This window comes from Polypterus senegalus, chromosome 16 (genome assembly GCF_016835505.1).
Source record: "Polypterus senegalus isolate Bchr_013 chromosome 16, ASM1683550v1, whole genome shotgun sequence".
In the NCBI taxonomy this organism is placed as follows: Eukaryota; Metazoa; Chordata; class Cladistia; order Polypteriformes; family Polypteridae; genus Polypterus; species Polypterus senegalus.
In genome coordinates this window covers 103,275,488-103,293,379 of record NC_053169.1, presented here as the reverse complement: position 1 = coordinate 103,293,379, position 17,892 = coordinate 103,275,488, and the positions used below count along the sequence as shown (strand labels likewise).

General features: G+C 45.2%; 1 protein-coding gene across 1 annotated transcript in view; it reads right to left on the bottom strand.

Annotated features, from left to right (window-relative positions):
• Positions 1 to 2,590: 2,590 nt before the first annotated feature.
• Positions 2,591 to 17,892, bottom strand: part of kcnk2a (potassium channel, subfamily K, member 2a) — a 42,417-nt gene continuing 27,115 nt past the window's right edge. The window contains exons 5-7 of the mRNA XM_039738318.1: positions 13,479 to 13,665; positions 8,074 to 8,213; positions 2,591 to 4,289 (exon numbers count right to left, since the gene is read on the bottom strand). Of these exons, the coding sequence (XP_039594252.1) occupies positions 3,969 to 4,289; positions 8,074 to 8,213; positions 13,479 to 13,665 (648 nt within the window). The 3' untranslated portion in view covers positions 2,591 to 3,968. The remainder of the gene's footprint in view (positions 4,290 to 8,073; positions 8,214 to 13,478; positions 13,666 to 17,892) is intronic.

The window sequence follows — 17,892 nt, the reverse complement described above, 5'->3', positions numbered from 1 at the left end:
ATAATATGCGATTTTATGATTGTGTACTGACACTTTAAGTGTAGTTCTGTTCCCTGTTCCTTGTGGGCGGAGCACCAGGAGGTGGGGCCGCCCTGACATCACGACTCCTGAGCCCGCCCTCAAGCTATTTAAATTGGTTGAGAAGGCTCAGGAGTTGGGAATCAGTCAGTTGTTGAAGTTGCAGTGAGTATTGTGCTTTCTGTATCGGATTTCCTGGATATTTGAAGAGTTCTTGTGTTGTCTTAACGATTCTTATTTTTGGTTTCTCTTTAGGCAACTCCTTTGTGCCTTGTTTTGCTCTTTTGTGCATTTCTTTGCATTTTTGCTAATAAATTTTTCATTTATAAAGATTCTTAATTTTTCCTTTTATTTCAAGTTGAGGGTTTACAGTCATCCCTCCTCTTTTTGTTAAAAGTTTGGTTATATTTATAGTATTTTTGCCTAGCTGGGCTAAGGTGAGGCTCTCCTAGATAAACCAGTGAAGATCCTGGTCCACTTGGGTAGCAACCTTGGAGGAAACTCCACATCATGTCACCAGTGAAACCATTCAATTTCTGAACTCACCATTCATGCCTTATAAACTCACCATACCTCTGTTGTTGAAATGTCCCTTATAAATCAAATGTTTCTAATTTTCATAATTCACTTCTCCTCCTTCTCCTCCTCCTTGAGACATCCAAGAATGACAAAAGCTGCCCAAGGAATTGGGGACTCCTCATTTTTCAGGTACAGACCAGAAAACAGTACATCCAAGACACACTCTGCAGGGCCACTGGAAGCACAAGGAATACAGACCCAGCCAGGGAGGTCCAGAATTGGTGTGAAGGGTCCACCCTATCAGTTAAAAGGTCCCAGGGAAGCAGGATGGAAGGACAGCCTGGAAAAAGGAAGTTCACTTATCGTCTGAACTTCACAAAAGAAGGAAGTCCTCCTTTCTATAGAGAGAGTCCTATTCTTTAATAACAGGGCGAGAGATGAGTGCATCGAAATGTATGCAGTCAATGGATGGTAAGGAGTGTCTTATTACACCGAATTTATGTTTTGATGGACCTACAACATTTAAGGTCCACAGAAGAATTTCTAAACAGCACTAAGTCTTTCAAGAGTGATGTCGACAAAAGTTGATATCAAGGGCTAGAAGTCTAAATGTCAAACAAAGCTGCCTGGATTGTATTGTTTAGCTTCATCCACTAGATGGCAACAAAGACTGAGATAAACTGAGTCACACGTACTTCAGACATTCACTTTCTTTATGGTATGCCACTAAATACTGGCAGTTGATCTGGTCAAACTGCAGAAGATACATTAAGGATACTTAGAGCTCTGTTTTATCCGACAGGGTGTTTAGGCTGTCCGTAGAAAGTGTAACTAAGTAACAGCATCAACACCTATTACAAAGAGCGCGCCTTAACAATGGCATTGAACGGTATCAAACACTTCAGAATTTTCATGAACTGAGCGTGTACACAGAGTATTTGCACCTTTGGTAATTGTCACTTCATGTCACGACTTCAGAGTGACACACCTCTAATGATGGGAGCTTAAAATAGCAGAGAACATGGAAACCCAAAAGGGTGAACCAAACTGTTCAAAAAATTATTAAGTGTTAAAATGACAGCGAATCACCAAATTTGGATGTCAGAATCAATTCAGTAATTCAAAAAAAAAACCAAGATGTCACCTTACCACAATCGATCGAGTAAATGTATAAAGTATCACTAAAAGGAATCCAATCCTAACAAACATCAAAAGAAACGCAACATAAGCAAACTTAACAAACAAAAAAATGGAAGGCAGGAATGGAGCCCTGGCCAAACTATCACGTCATCGCCATACGTGTATGGATGCTGTAATTAGTTGGCAGTCATCTGCCGAGCTGCGGTGTAAGTTGAGTGGACGTAGTGAGAGCCGCTTCACGTGAGGTGTTACCAACTTCACTTGACGCATTGCATTACTAGAGAAGCCATCGCAGAATGAATGCCAGTACACCGCAGGACAAGCGTACTCCCACACTTACACTGATCTTATGACAGAGTTATCATTTAACTGAAGAGTGTGCACCTTTATGAGAGAAATCCCACACAGAGAACAAGGAATCTCCACCGAGAGGCCCAGGCAATGGAGGAGTGAGGCAGCACTGTTTAAACACTCTGCACCTTTGTTGCCCTGCTCCACTAATCCCATGGCTGAAGAATGTTATGATAAATATTATTCCTTGGCTAGGTGATTTAGGATAATTGAGACACACTTGGTTCCTTTTCTTCTGTTTTTCCAACTAGTGCATAGGTAGGTAAAGTGACTTGTGGTGTCAGGAGTGGGATTTGAACACACAACCTCAGGGTTTGAAGTCCACACCACTACGCCCGCCTAAATACTCAAGAATTAACCAAAGATGGGTACATTGGGTTTGTTATGCGGATTTGTATCACGGGGTTCTCGTTAACAAAAATGTGCAGCCATCTTCTCCTGAAGACAGTTGCCTACGCATAAAGTTGTATGATAGGATGACACGAGGGCACATTTTCATTAAGGAGATCATTGTTCTTTATATCGTGGTGACACCAAAACATTCATTAAAATAACATATGTGTGCTAAGAAAATAAGCTTTTATTTACAAGTGTTATAACAAAATACATCTTCTCCGAATTGTTTTTGGCATTTCTAACATTCACCGATTTATTCAGCTGCCTTTGACTCTAAAACTATGTTTAGCCGGCCTAGTAAATGGATGGACAGACGGCTTCAACCACTGATTTTGTAAATTTGCTTTTTTGCATTACATCATTGCAAGCTGCTGGAGTCTACATGGGCAGGAACCCACTCCACATGGGATGCCAGTCATCACACACACCCACCCGCCATCATCCTGGAAATGCCAGTTAAAATCATAATGTCAATGTGGACCCCTCATTACTTTAATGTCATGCCCTGTCCATTTCCAGTGAACTGGAGCCATCAGACAGTCGTGAATGGGACACCAGTCAGTCCCTGCCAGAGCTCCACACACCCTGAGCCAATTAGGGGTCCTCCGTCAACCTAACAAGCATTTCTTTGGGATGTGGGTGGAAAGCGGAGCACCTGGAGAAAAGCCCACCATGGCAAGGAGCAACTGTATTACTGCCGGCCTTTGATTAATATTTTTTTTAACCTGCATTATTCTTTTAGAAACGTTAATTTGACTGGAGGTGAATATTCCATTCATCTGGCATCATGTGTGGCATTTTGTTTAAGTAGCATAAGGACCATTTACTGGAATACAAAGGCACCCTAATAGAAGAACGGGAAAGCAAATCCTGTAAAATGAAGCTGCGACGCTGTTGTGGTACAACAACAATCACGGGTAACATGGGGGTTAAGGGCTCAAAAATGTCTCGACAGAAAGTCGCGCTTTTCCAAGTCAAGGTCTCTGTCACCGAAAATACATTTTGAGATGAGCTGCAGTGTTGCTACAATTCGCTTTTTGAATCTTTTTTCTCGCGTCTATTTCAGCCCATGCATTTCAGTGGGTTTGTGCATTTGTGTCATGCAGTGGCTTTGACGTAATTGTTCTTGATCTGCTATAAGGCACTGTTGAAATTCCTTAGGTAAGAAGCTGTACCTTCGCTTCAGTTCGGTAACGCTCAGTGGCAAGTCAAATGATAGTCTCCGTTGTCGAAAGATTTGTCTTAGCTGGTGAAAGACAGAATGGATTGTGCTGCCCACCTGTTCTTAATTGTCCACTTGTCAAAGAAAAGAAATGATGGTGGAGACGGCCACGGAACGGTCACCAGCAGTCCAGCATGTGGGTCCCAGCTGACATTCACGTTAAAGATGGGACCGACCCAAAAAAAGCAACGATCTTCACTTCTGTGCGGCAGACAAGACTGGCCTTATCACGTGAAGACCGTTCGGTTCCTGTAATTCCAGCTCCCCGTTGAACTTTAAGTGAAGAAAGCAGTCATCGGTCGTAACGAGGAGGTCAGCCTTTCTAGTTCAAGTGCTCAATGACCGAGATTTCTCCACCGGCATCTGGAGGACTGAGGCCATTCAGGTACAGGCTACCGTTTTTTGTCAGAGTAGGCAGGGCGTCTCTTTCTCTTTCGTCTGTAAAATTTACGGACAGTGTCCTTTTCCCCGGCGTCAGCTCCTGAGTGGGGTTCAGTCCGAGTTCTGCCGACAGTTTTCGCTTGATGGAGGCGGCTCGCTGAAATTTATCATAAATCTCCACACTCAGGCGCCTCCGAGTCTCTTTGAACTCTGCAGAGACATTTGCGGTCCATTCTGCAGCGTGAGCTCTGAATTCTCCCACCTACGTGAAGCAAAGACACAGAAACGAAAAAAGAAAAGTAGTGAGATCTCAGAATGAGTAGTCCATGCAAACATGACAAGGCGCTCAGGTGTAAATGCTAGGCAGCACATTCAACGTCTGCCAGAAAGGAGGCCATTCAGGAGACCGAGAGGAACGAAAGGGTGCGGCAGAAAAAGGGGTACAAGATGGCAAGACACAGATGGGCTGCAAAAGAGGATGGCATAACATCACCTTATAAAAGTGACCAGTAGATAAACCTGCAGGTGATGTGAAGGGAGGTGGCAAAAACTGCTGAATGATGAAAACTCATTCACAGTGCTGTTACCAATTTGTAGGCCAGAACCAAATATCTCTAAAGAAGAAGAAGCAAAGATAGCGATGGGGAAGAGGATGACAGGAATTACAGTGAGGTTACGTAATCCAAGTACTTGTAGACAATGGAGTGCAATGGAGGGTGATGGGAGTGTTGTCTGGAGGGAAAAGGAGATACCAGGAGAATGGAGTGAGTCCATGTTTGTACCAATCCTTAAGAATCGTTTGTAAATATGGCTGGTATAGAAAGTGAAATTAAAGACATGCAGAAGGAAGACTTTGGGAAGAATCGTAGAGGAAAGATAAAAGAAATTGTGGAACAAAAATTAGGGTAGGAACAATCTGGAATCTGGAAAGGAAGGAATACAACAAACCCGTTTGATCATTAGTTGGCAGATGGACCTGTGTGGATTAGGACAAGATGGATGATAAGATACCAAAAGATCAGTGCTTAAACCCTTCTGGCGCTAACCCTAACCGAACCTAACCCTGACCCTCACCTCAATGGAGAGGATTTGATCACAATGGTAATGGCATTTTAAAGAAAGACAAAAAACAAAAGTTAGAAAATGTTTTGGAACAACTTGAGAGTTAAACTTGGTTTACATCAAGCATCAGCACTGAGCCCTCCGATTTTCATCGTCATAACCATGGACGACATCGGTAGAATGATCAAGATGAAGGGACGAGCAAAGCTACTGTGGGCAGATGACATTATCTTAAAATGGAACTCAGTGGAGGAATTAGAAGGAAAGGTGCAGGAATTCAGTCAAATGCTGTAGGCCCAGGGCAGGAACCTGAGGAACGACAAGACAGAGAGCTTGAAAGTAACAGCTGATGACAAACCACAGAAAGGAAGACTACAAGTAGCTGGCAAAGCTTCTGGAAGACAAGTGGAATCTTTAAAACATCTTGGAAGTCAGATTGTAGTGGAAGAAGAACTAACAAGAGGAATATGGGCAAGGAGCAGCCATGTCATACTAAAAGATCACAGGAGTGGTCCCTTTTAAGATGTAAAACACTGACCTACACAGCAATGGCTAGACACTGCAGAAATGTAGGCTGAGGAAGAGCAACAGATAAGGACACTGGAGATGATGGAGATGAAGTGACCATGCAGAAAGAATCCATAATGAAGAAACCAGACAGGAGGACACTGTAAGGAGCATTGGACCTAAATTTGAAGAATCGAGGCTGAGAAGGTCTGGGCTTGTGAAGAGAATAGAAGAGGAACATTTATTAAAGTGGGCAGCACAGTAGAAAAGCGAAGGACTAAGAGTAAGAGGAAAGGAAGAGATAGAAGGACAGCTGAGTGCACAAGCAGAGAGGTGTGGAGAGCAGCAGTGAGACGTCCTGGTCCATAACAGGACAACACGAGGAGGAAGAGGAGGAGGAGGAATAAGATATTTGGAATGGTGTGGATTATTTTGGACTTTGGCTTTCTGCTTTTCTTGGCATATTGGCCTTTATATTTGTTCAGTACCAGCCACATGGTTGTATTCTGCCCTCTAAATTGCCTGGCATGAGGGTATTTCTCCCTCTTTCACTCTGTTTGATCAAACAATAATGGAGCCAACTGGGACTCGCGGTTCTCCTTAATCACAACAGTTTTGTTTCTAATTCACAGCCTGTTTTACGGTTTGTCGAGCTCATTTTATGGTAATTTTTGACATTTCGCAGTCGTCTCCCTTGCGTTTCACATCCAGTTTTACTGCACTTAGAAAAGGTCACCACATGCACTGAGTTCCAGTCTGCTGCACTCTCAGAGATATTGGGATGGGAAGGAAGGATTATAGAAACAATACACTAAAAAACGAGAGGGAGAATTCAAATGATTAAAATCGCACACACACACACACAGCTGACGCCCATTAAGAGTTGTCAAGCACATGGGCATCATCTGGATGGCTCTGATATGTCATAAAACACCAGAGGGGGCGCAGTCGCTAATGGCATCTTCTGTTTTCTCGACAGCCTCAAGCATTTGCCAGGAGGGAGTGGTATAGCCGTGCCCTCAAAAGGCGCCATCGGTCTCACCTGCTAGGGCTTGGACCCCTGAAAGGGGAGAAATGAAGACGGAAGGTCATCTTTTGATGCTGGAGAAACAAGAGAGGCGCAGTTCTAATGGCACATTGGCATCATGGCCTGGGCAAATTGATGTTTTGTGTTGGACATTTTCTTTGCAAAGCTGGCAGTTAAAAAGACTACTGCGGGCTTGGCATCCCAACCATTGCACCAGCGTCTGACAAGTTTATCACAGAGCACAGATCTTTGGCTATCTTTCCAGAGGCTGTGGTAAAAGGACCCGTACATATCAGCCCACTTTCTCCACAACTCTGTTGATGATGGCTTTGAAGATAACCTCTACCCTCCACCTGACTCTGCCCTTATCTCCACTGTTTTCCACTTCCATAGGACTACTGGTATAAAAAGGACTACAAACCACCTGGATGACTGACCACACTACACCATCATGTGATGCTGCATCCACCATATCCTTCATCTACCGCCTCATCCATCCATCCATTTTTCCACCCATTGAATCTGAACACAGGGTCACGGGGGTCTGCTGGAGCCAATCCCAGCCAACACAGGGCACAAGACAGGAACCAATCCTGGGCAGGGTGCCAACCCACTGCAGGACACACACACACACCAAGCACACACTAGGGCCAATTTAGGATCGCCAATCCACCTAACCTGCATGTCTTAGGACTGTGGAAGGAAACCCACGCAGACACGGAGAGAACATGCAAACTCCACGCAGGGAGGACGCAGGAAGTGAACCTGGGTGTCTTAACTGCGAGGCAGCAGCGCTACCCACTGCGCCACCGTGCCGCCCTCTACCATTAACCTCATTAACAGGGTATTCCCTTTGGAACTCCATCTCAATTTCCGTGCATACCCCACATTTTCTGACTCCTCTTTTTCCATCCAGTGGTTGGAAGAAACTGAAGCCAGTTCAGGGTCAAGTAGCACCAGAGCTGAGCGATGCCAACAGCATCAGACACAAGGCAGGGAGAAAACCTGAAACGGACTAAATGTTGTAAGATGACATCCTCAGATCCAACTAATCCAGTTCAGGGTCACAGGGTGCCAGCAGAATGGGAAGCAAGACAAGCGCCAGCTCTGGATGGGGTGCCAGTCCACTGCTGAGCCTGTAACCTAAACCAGTGGTGCCCAAGTTCAGTCCTGGCAGACCCCTGCATCTTTGGGTTGTCATTCTGAACAATTTCCCCTGCTGAGCTAAACCTACACACCGGTGGGATTTTGAAGGAAATGAAGAGAAACTGAAGGAAATCCCACCCAGACCCCATGAGATTGCGTAAACCCCACCCAGAATGGTGGATCGTTGTAGCTGTGCCACTTGTCATTGACCTCTGTGACATGCAGGTTCCTCTCTTTTCACCCTTCAGTCGGAGACCCATCTTGAGTAAATGGCAGTGGCAGGCGAGCGACGGCGGTCACGTACCTCTTCCTTGGTCTTCTTGGATATGACGCGCAGCCAGTCTCCAATCATGCTCAGAACGGCAGCAAAGTATGCAAGTCCCACCAGAATCCAAAACCAGACCACCGGCTTGTAAAAGTCCAGATATTCAATTTCAGATCCACCTGTTATTAGAAACAAAGCCACAACAAAGGGAAGTAAAAGAAAAGCTCCACATCTCAGGAAGGGCACACCGATAAAAAGAGTCGAAGCAGAAAATGAGAAAAAGGGACCCCATCAGCGGCTTGCACCTGTACATTAGAGCATGGCAGCACATGTGGATATATCCTGAAGATTATTTAGTGTTACTAAACTTACTTTTGAGCTCTTCTTCATTAACAACTTCTGCTGCTTGGGGTTTTCTGGATTCTGCTGACAGTGCGGCTCGATTTCCTGGTTACGTCTTATTTCCTCATCCTCTACTTAAAGAAACGGACTCAATTTCTTCTGAGACTGGGCACTAATGTGACCTGCACTTCCCTACGTGCTCATCAGCAGCTTCTCTTTTTAAGATGTCCGGGCCTATGAACTGTCTCGGGCGCGGTCTTGTTTCGATTTGAAAAACAGCAAATCTCTCAATTTACTAAATTCAATTACTTAATCCTGCCCGCTGCACAAAGCACAAAATGACGCCGCGTTGTACTGCCATGTTGATTTTGACAGTTGGGAGGCAACGTGATTGGGAAATGAAAGGACAACAACCAAAGCCTGGAATGGGCCGCGGTCGCAACCAGGCAGGTAAACGACTCCAATTCACCAAAGCCTAAAACTTTTACCAAAACTCAAAGTCCAAAACGTGAACAGAAAGTTCTGGGGCTCACGTTTCAGTCAAGGCTCCTGCCCTGGCCTGGCTGGGGTTCACATCTGTTTTAGGTGCTTTATCTGTGCATTTGAGTCATTTATTTATTACTTTAATTGATCATCTGCTTCTTATCCCCAAGAGGCAGGACCACCTGCCAATCACAGCCAGGAACTGCCCTCCGGTCCTATAAATCCAGGGGGTCTCCCACAACTGCCGACTCTTCATTTTAAATGCACTTCTGGTGACTTTCTGCTTTTTGACCTTCTGTTCTGTTTTTTGACTTTGCCTTGGGATTTGGATTTAAGACTTTGTTGGGTTAGATTGCTTTGTGTGTTTTGCTGTTGTGCACGTCACATATTCGCAGTATGTCTGCGTTTCGTTTGTGGAAATCAAACCTTCTTTAGTTTGATCAATTTTCAGCCACGGTTTGGAGATATATATCCCCCTCTAGTGGGCATGTTTGAAAGTGCCTTTTGGGACTTGCATGTTTTAAAGCTCCTAGTTCAAGACATTAGGAAAGTAATGAGAACCATGATATTCTCTTGAAATGTATTTTAAGATCTCGTACTCCATAGGACTACTGGTAAAAAAAAAAAAAAAAAGAACTACAGCCCAGTAGGATGAGTCACTTGGTAGAAAGAAGGAGCACATTGTCAAAAACTATCCATCCTGAAAACAAATAAAATAAACAAATAAATGCATTTCGATGTAAAATAAATACATAGAATAAATTAATTAATTCTAATAAAATAAATACATTTCAAATAAAACACAAATAAAGAAAATGGTGGCCAAAATATAAACCAAAAGAAAAAAGTCCAAATAAATACAGAAAGGCTGAGCCCCAAACTCCAAAATCATGCCATGCATAATCGATGATGATGAACAGAATGATGGATTGGTAGCAGAATTTGGAGGCAGAAGGTACATCAACGGGCGCCATAAACGGGTTCAAAGGAAACATACAAATTAAAAAGGAGGCAGAGTTGGCACAGGCGGCAGCGACAGCAGCAGGAGCCTTAAAACCAATCATGCATGTTTGATAAAAACCTACAAGGTCAACTTGAAGAATCCAAGAAGAAATCCTTTAAAAGCAACCGATTCCCACGAGGAGCGCTGAAGTCCAGCTCCACTTAGCTTAAGGGAATGGCGCCGAGATGAACGTGACAGGTGAAGGCCCAGCAGTGCCTGCTAGGTCGGAGGAGCTGGAGGTAATGGTCAGGAGACGACAGCGAGGCCTCAGGGGACGCAGCTGACGAGAACAAGGCAGGCCCTCCAAAGCCTGGGAATGTTCCAGAAGGAGTCCTGAGAATCACTGGGATGCCATCAGAGGAAATCAGACTGCCTCGGCATAAGAAGATTTCATTGAGAAGAACTACCAAACGGGCCGAGATCTTTGAAATCTTAGATCGACTGACAGCGTGCTCTTCCTTTGGAGAGGATGATTCATCGGCCTGCTGCCTGTCAAACGCTGTGTGCAGAATAATCATATTCAGGAAGGCGACGTGAAATATTCATTACTGGCCTGCACGTTTAAATATTTCATGCTTCACCGGGATCTTTCACTCTCCAAGGCGGCTTAACTTTGCATGAAGCTCTTTCATCGTCGCTCTCATTCATCTTCACTCACGGCATCGGCAGACGTTTGTGTTCAGACCCCTTGTCTTACTCTCAGGTGCCTTTTTAGCACGGTGTGCCAATTGTATTTACCAGACTGCAGGTACAAAATGGACGTGTCCCCACGGGTTGGCCTGGATGTGGGAATCTGATGGGGTGTCCTCCGAGTGGCCTTCACGCAGACCTCGGCGCTCTTCTACTGTCTGTTTGCTTTCTTAGGTGACTTTGAAGAAGTAGAAACTCCGATTTTCTCTTCTTGTACCTGTGACTGGCAGCTGCCACTGCTATAAAGGGGCATTTGAATGTTCGCAGAATTCCCCTCCTTGTGTTTGGAGATTATTTACTTATCTTGTTTATCTGCCGTATAAAGGCCATGTCACATTACATGGCTTTTCCAGTCATTTTCAATCATTTCCTTTATTTACATAATCTTGGCGAATTAAAAGTTCATGAGCTAAATCCACACACCTACGGGATTTGGAAGGAAATGAAGAGATCCTGAAGGCCAGTTGTCTAATGTGACACGTCCAGCGACTCACCCCAACTAGTCTGTGACTCGCTCCGATCAAATCAAAAAGGTTTGACTTTGTCTTCAGTCGTGGGGCCGGCTCTGTGTGCTGGCGACCAATGGACGATCACTTGGACATACGACACACAGAAAGTAGCGACAAGGAATAAGGAATGCGTAGGTTTTGGAGAGGCAAACAGAAGAGAAGCTTGTCTGCCTCGTGTTTTACATACAGAATGGAAAAAGAAACCAAGAGAGCCGAGGCTGTGGCCGTTCAACCTCCAAACAGCGCTCGCTCCATCAGGCAGCACACTATTGAACGTCACAAAAGGGTCAGCGCTCAGTCGTTAAATGTGACGCGGCCAACGATTTTCAGTCATTTCAAAAGATAGAATCTGACAAACCTCACAACTAGACGTCACCTAATGTGACATCGGCTTAAGTGGCCTCAGCACTAATTTCATAACAGGTCATCGATGGGGTTTTTAATTGGGAAAGATTTTCGAGTGTACAACGGAGAAGGATTTGGAGGTAACACAACCGCTTCCCCAATTACTCTGCCAATGCTGGAAATCAGCAAGCAGTAGAAATAGAAGATGGCAGAAAACTGTGAAGTTGCTGCTAGAAAATCAAAGAAGCTGCATCATCATAACAAATCATGCAAACCAGACATCTCTGACAATTTTCATAAATGTCGCATGTCTTTTCTGATTGTATTCCTGCTGATCTCTGGTTTTCCAATACTTGGTCAGTAACGACGCGTCTGGCCGACGGTATTTTAGGGGCGCAGATTGTGTGTATGTTTTGTCTCAACGCTCTTTTGTTTTCCTGTTTTAGAGGATACGTTGGCAGACGCTCACTAGTGACGTCATAAGAACGACGCTTTAAGGATCGTCCTCGGCAGTGCCCACGGATATTTTGCTGTGATAATGGATGCTCCTTGTCGCCAACGTTTCAGCCGTGGCATGGCCAAATGGGGAGGCAGCTAGATGGATGAGGTCTCCAGGACTCTAAAAATATCCAAACCTAATTATGTCATATCATCTACTGTTAAACCGTACTTCTAAAATTTTTATTATTATGCTGTCTTAAGGAATTGTTCTGTTCTGTGTATTGTATTGTATTGTATTGTTCTTGTTTCTGAACTCTGATTTTTCTTCTCGTTTTTGTGTTGATGCTCAGTCATGTTGACTCCTGGTTGTCCTTTCACTGACTTTAATTCTTCTGGTTATTTTTCATTTGCTACTTTTACCATCTATTGAAAGTCAGTACAGATGAAAGAGCACACGAAAGTCCTAACTTCAATGATGCCATGAAGAGTCCCCATGATATCCATGGAATTTTCGACACCAGTTATGGAGATGAAGTCATGCATCGCAACTTGCAGCTATCATGAAGGAGCAATTAGGGGCCATTACCAACAACAAACCCCTTTGTACCTCAAAAACATAGAACTCACAGGAACCCAAATGGCGGCACGGCAAACAAAACTATAACATCTTAAAAGAACAACATGGAATTGTGTTCTGTGCAATGGGACTCTACCACGCTCTACAAACGTAAGACTCCAGGCTTTTCTCAGAAATGCAGGCCTGAAGGCTCCAGGTGAGCCTAAGCCCAACATCTAAAAGCAGGCTTTTGGCCTGCACTGGCCCCCACAGAAAGGAAGGAGGGAGTCATCCAACAACCCCTGGTCCTCATCTGCAGTGTCATCCAGCTAAGTGACATCACCAGAGCAAAGCGTGGAAGAAAAGGCTCTCAACTTGAGGGAGCTGACAGTTGACCTGGGGCTGAGCAATGAAACGTTTGGAAAGGTCTGAATGATTTGCATCAGGAGAGGAAGATCAGGATTAGTAAGATGAATTAATCACTTCAAGTAATCAGTTTGAGATAAAAAAAAAAACAAACATAGAAGAAATGGAAGGCAACATCCAGAATAAAATGAGAAAAATGGAGCATAAAATGTTTATGTGTTTAGAGTGTGACCTGAGGAAATAATCCACACGACTCTCCCCGAATATCTGGAACAAATGGTGATGGCCGCCGATGTAAAACACGCAGAATTCAAGCAGGAGGTCACACACAGAAGCTACAAAGACAAACAGCGAATCATTTTACAAAATCATAAAACAACAAGCAGAATCCAAAACTGGCAAAAAGTCAAAAACAGGGGTCCAAATTAGGCAACCATCTCTAAGCAACTCCCCAAACGTCAAACAGCAACTCGCTAAAGCGGATCAGTAGAAGGCAGGTAAGCGACTACGGCAAATGGAAACGCTTGAGCAGTCCCCCCCCCAGTGAAGTCCCCGGCCCTCCATCACGTGACAGCTGCCCAATTAAGCGTTGCCATGCAACAGAGCCAGATAGGAGGAGCCTGAGACAAAAGACGGGTGAAGGGAAGGGCAAAGGGGCGGAGACACAAGTACGGCTTGCAGTGCCACTCCATTCAGAACGGGTCCTTACCTGCAACAAAGTCCCCAAATCCAATGGTTGTTAACGTGATAACCACAAAATAAATGGACTCCAGGGCACTCCAGCCTTCGATGTGCTTAAATATGATGGCTGGGATGGCCACAAAAAGAAGGCATCCAAAGAGGATAAACAGAACTGTAGATATGACACGAATCTTTGTTTGGCTTACATTCCATTTCTGCAAAACAATAGAAGCAGGTTACACAGCGCCACGACCTCGCCATCTTTAAACGTCCTTCACTCTCCTTAAGGTGCACCAGGGCCTGAGTTCAGCGTTTCAAAGGCTCACGTAACAGTCACTGTCATCATCTTTTACCACGTTAAGAAGGCGTTACGTTTGTTTAGCGGAGCATTTCACACAAAGCCTGCTTTACCCGTATTTTCTAAAGCCCATCAAGCACAGTGATGAAACACCAGCAGTTGGTGTTGGCAGCACAGCTGGCATTTTCAAACTGTGTCACCCACACACGTACTCACCTGAAAGGACATCTCCTTCAGCTTGAATGAACCTCGTTGGCTGGCGTTTGAAGTCTTCTGGTTGGACGAAGACCTCAAGAGCCCCCCTGAGAGTTGTGCATGTGGTACCCTCCACCACATCTCCACGTCTGCTCATGGCCTAACGAGCTCATCGAGAACATCGAGCAGGTGCAGCTTTTCATATAAAGGGACTCTCCTCACTGGTCTGGCTCTTTTTATCATTTTGTCAGTGACGTCACCTTCTTGTTCATTATAAACAGCGCCATTGCAGTCACAAGACTAGGTGTGACATTATCCTGCTGGGGCTGTTTATGAAGGCATGGCAGCCTACGTGGCCTCCTTGTTTTCAGATATTTCTCTCCTTTCTAGCGATTAAACTTAAGTTTCCTTGCTGGTTACTCAACTCCTGCTGTGGTGCTTCACTTTGTCTTCTGATTAGAGATTTTATGGGAATTCGGTAATCAAACGTCAAATGACAAAGTCATCGGACATCTTGGATGGACTGGCATCCCCACCAGGATGAATGGAGCCCCCTTACCTAGTTGGGGGACACTCATGGATGGAGATTCACCCAGACAGGATTGTCACTGTTCCCTTTCCAGTTTGGGAGGTTGGCATAATGGAGGGAATGGAGATGCCTGCCTCTCCTGACCATATGTTACCTCAGTTCACTGACTGGCAGCACCAGTCAGGTGTCGCCCACCAGAGCTGCCCCTCAGAACTACAAGTTCCAAACCCGCCCTGTGGCCCAGACTGATGTAGCCACATGATACAGAAAATGTGTCTAAATGGCTACAAGTACGCCTGGCGCTCTACGAGTGAACATCGTGCCCTCCACCCTGCAGCGTGTCCTGCAGTTAATGAAAACGCTGACGGCTTATCTATGGCTGCTGTCGCCACTTCGGCTCCTCATCTGCTCCCCTCCTTTTCCAGCATCGTGCAGTGCCATCGATCTTAATATCAGTCCTGGAGATTTTTGGTTCATGCGGCAGCCTGAAATTTTTTAAGAGCTTACGACGAGCACAGCTCTGGAATTCAATGATTGGCGTCCCTCCTTGTGCTGCTCAGCAGCTGGCAGAGCGTTCATTAAATGCCAATGATGCTTCTGTCTCTCAGTGCCCACTGCCCAACAAGCACCATTCTTCTCCTGCCTCTGGGAAGCACTTTGGGAGGATCACTGGAATGAAGGACCACCGGTTCAAACTGCTGCTGGCTCAGCCCGAGGCCTAGGCAACTTGTTAACGACGTTACGGGGGGTGGGGGTGAAAGGGCACTGGGTGGCTGGCTCCTGTATTCATATTGGGGCAGCATCGCCCCTGGAATAGCCCAACAGGGCAGAAATATGGAACTACAACTCCCATGCTGCCCTACGGGTATTCAAATGGGGCCTCGCCAGAAGAGGTGCTGCCCCCCAGGAATGGGGGAAATCCTGAGCTTGCTGTTCAAGTTCTAGTGGAACCTGGCGCTCATTTTATACCCTTGGAAATGCCCCTGGGCCAGCAGTAAACGTTTTTAAGTAGAATGCCAGGCTCATTTTGTTATTTTCACATTCTTGTTTTCTTCACTTCCTTGATAAGTAGAGCTTGTCCTGCCTTGTGCCCTGTGATGGCTGGGATTGGGTCCAGCAGACCCCCATGACCCTGTGGTGAGCATATAGCGGGTTGGATAATAGATGGATGGATGGATATTCTGCACATCACACCTCAGGGTTTGCCATCTGAATCCTTCATCTGCAATGAGGGGTCTCCATCAGCCCCTTCCATTAACTTAGTACAACACCGGTTTTCAACTTTTGCCAAATGTACGTTTCAAGTGCAATGATGTGACTCTTCTCACGAGAATTCGCTCGTCTCCAGCCAACATGAAGTCAAGCTGCACCATCCATTCCGTTGTTTGATTGTCTCGTTCGTGTTTTACCCCCTGGCATGATAAACACTCAATTTTTAGCCAGGTCTGCTTAGTCCAGCTTGATAGCTGTGTGGAGCTGGGATGTCTCCGAGGAGCATCAGGTGGCAGGCAGGACTCCACCCGGAATGTGGTGCAAGTCAATCGCAGGGCCAATTTAGAGTCAGAAGCCAGGCTGGGATTTGTGCCAGCTGCTGTGCCACCCAGGGGGACTCGTCAGTCATGGTGCGGTGAATAAAGCAGAGTTACTTTAGAGTGTTGTCTCAGCTGCCTAAGATGGATCATTTTACATTCATGGTGTCTCTGGCCAGGCTTCAGCGGCAGTTAGAAGTCTGGGTGTTACATTTGATTCTACTTTGTGGCTTGTTCTATTCGGTAATAAAACATCGAAGCTATTTCACCCGACTTTCACCATCTTTGACCTTGGCGGATGCAAAATGTTTGGCTCATTCTTTTTCTACCATCTACACTGGTGCTGTGATTCTGGATCCACAAAGTGGCAAAGGAGTGAGGCATTCAAAAAAGGACCCACAGAAGAGATCTCACCCAAGGCAAGCCTGACCCAGGAAAATAGGAGGCTTAAGGCCCAACTAGGCCTCAAGCAGGAAATAAACCTTAAAGTAAAAAAACAAAACACAGGAAAAAGAAAATGTCTTCCAAATGTCACGCCAGAGAGAGAAACCATAAAAACTCCGCCTGGTGGTAGAGACAGTCTGCAAGAACCTTTATAAAAATTAAAGGTTTATTAACAAAAAACGTAAACAAAGAGCAAAAGCTCAAAAGAGCAGAAAGAGGAAAAAAAGGAACTGCTTAAAAAAGGCAATGGACGGGAGCCAAGGCCCAACACAGAAATCACAAGTCAAACGCCTTAAACTGAGCAAAAAAGAGACGGCAAAAAGCCAGTAAGCTCAAAAAGAGCGAAACAAGTGCAAAGTCCCCAATCCAGCAGAGGATATGCAAGCACAGAGGGACTGCAAATCCCATCAGCCTTTATAGGGCTGGGGACGGCCCCTCAGTAGTGATTGACAGGTTGGCCCCTCCTCTTGGGGAACCACCCACAAAACACAATGGAATATACGGCCATTTAAAGAAACAATAAGTAAATACTGTATTTATAAACGTAATAAAAGCAATGATACATTAAACATATTGACTAAATGACAAATTAACAGAAATAGTACTAAGAAGAAATAATTACAATTGAAAGGCAAACAAATAAAGACAAGGAAAAGGAAAATAAACGTAAGCTGCTACAGCAGGGCTACTGGACTGTCGCATCGTGTGCTCCTCTAAAGTCTGTCCTGAACAACCCGCTGAGCACTCAGAACTCCGCTGACTGGGGTCTCGCTTATTACGGCACCCCCTGAGCAAACTGAATCTCGTATTCACTATGAAATACGCCTTAAATGACCAAGCTCCATCTTATCTCACCGAGGGTGTGCCTGCTCACCAACGCCAATCAAGTCGGCCCTCTGCCTCTGCTGACCATTCTTAGTACTCGGGTGATGAAGCCCCCTTTGTCTCAGACCCCACTTGTGGGATGCTCTTCCTCAGAAGCTGCGAGAGGTCGAGTGAATGCCAGACTTAAAACGTATCTGCCTGCTAAGTCTTCTGGATATTCTCTTTCATGAAGTTTTGTGATGTCTTGTGATGCCTTGGGCCACGTCCTTCAGCTGTGAAAGCTGCACTAATAATTATTATTAATATTAATAACAGTAACATTAATCATTATTATTAGGTACTGTAAATATGAAGGAAAGCAGGAAATCCTAATTCCCAGGTCTGATGCAGCTAAAGTACAGATGAGGCGCTCGTGCCTGCCGCCTGCGTGCAGTAAAGCGTTGCCAGTGCATTAGTTGGCTATTTCTGGTGTGCAGATCGATGTTTCATTAAAGAAAGATGAACTTGGCGGAGCACAAGACACGGCCTGCTTGTGTTAAGGAAATCGCTAGCGTTTACCGTCGTGATGCCCCTGGAGCCGCCACTCAGCCAGGATCATTGGACTGTTGAGAGCGTATTTAGA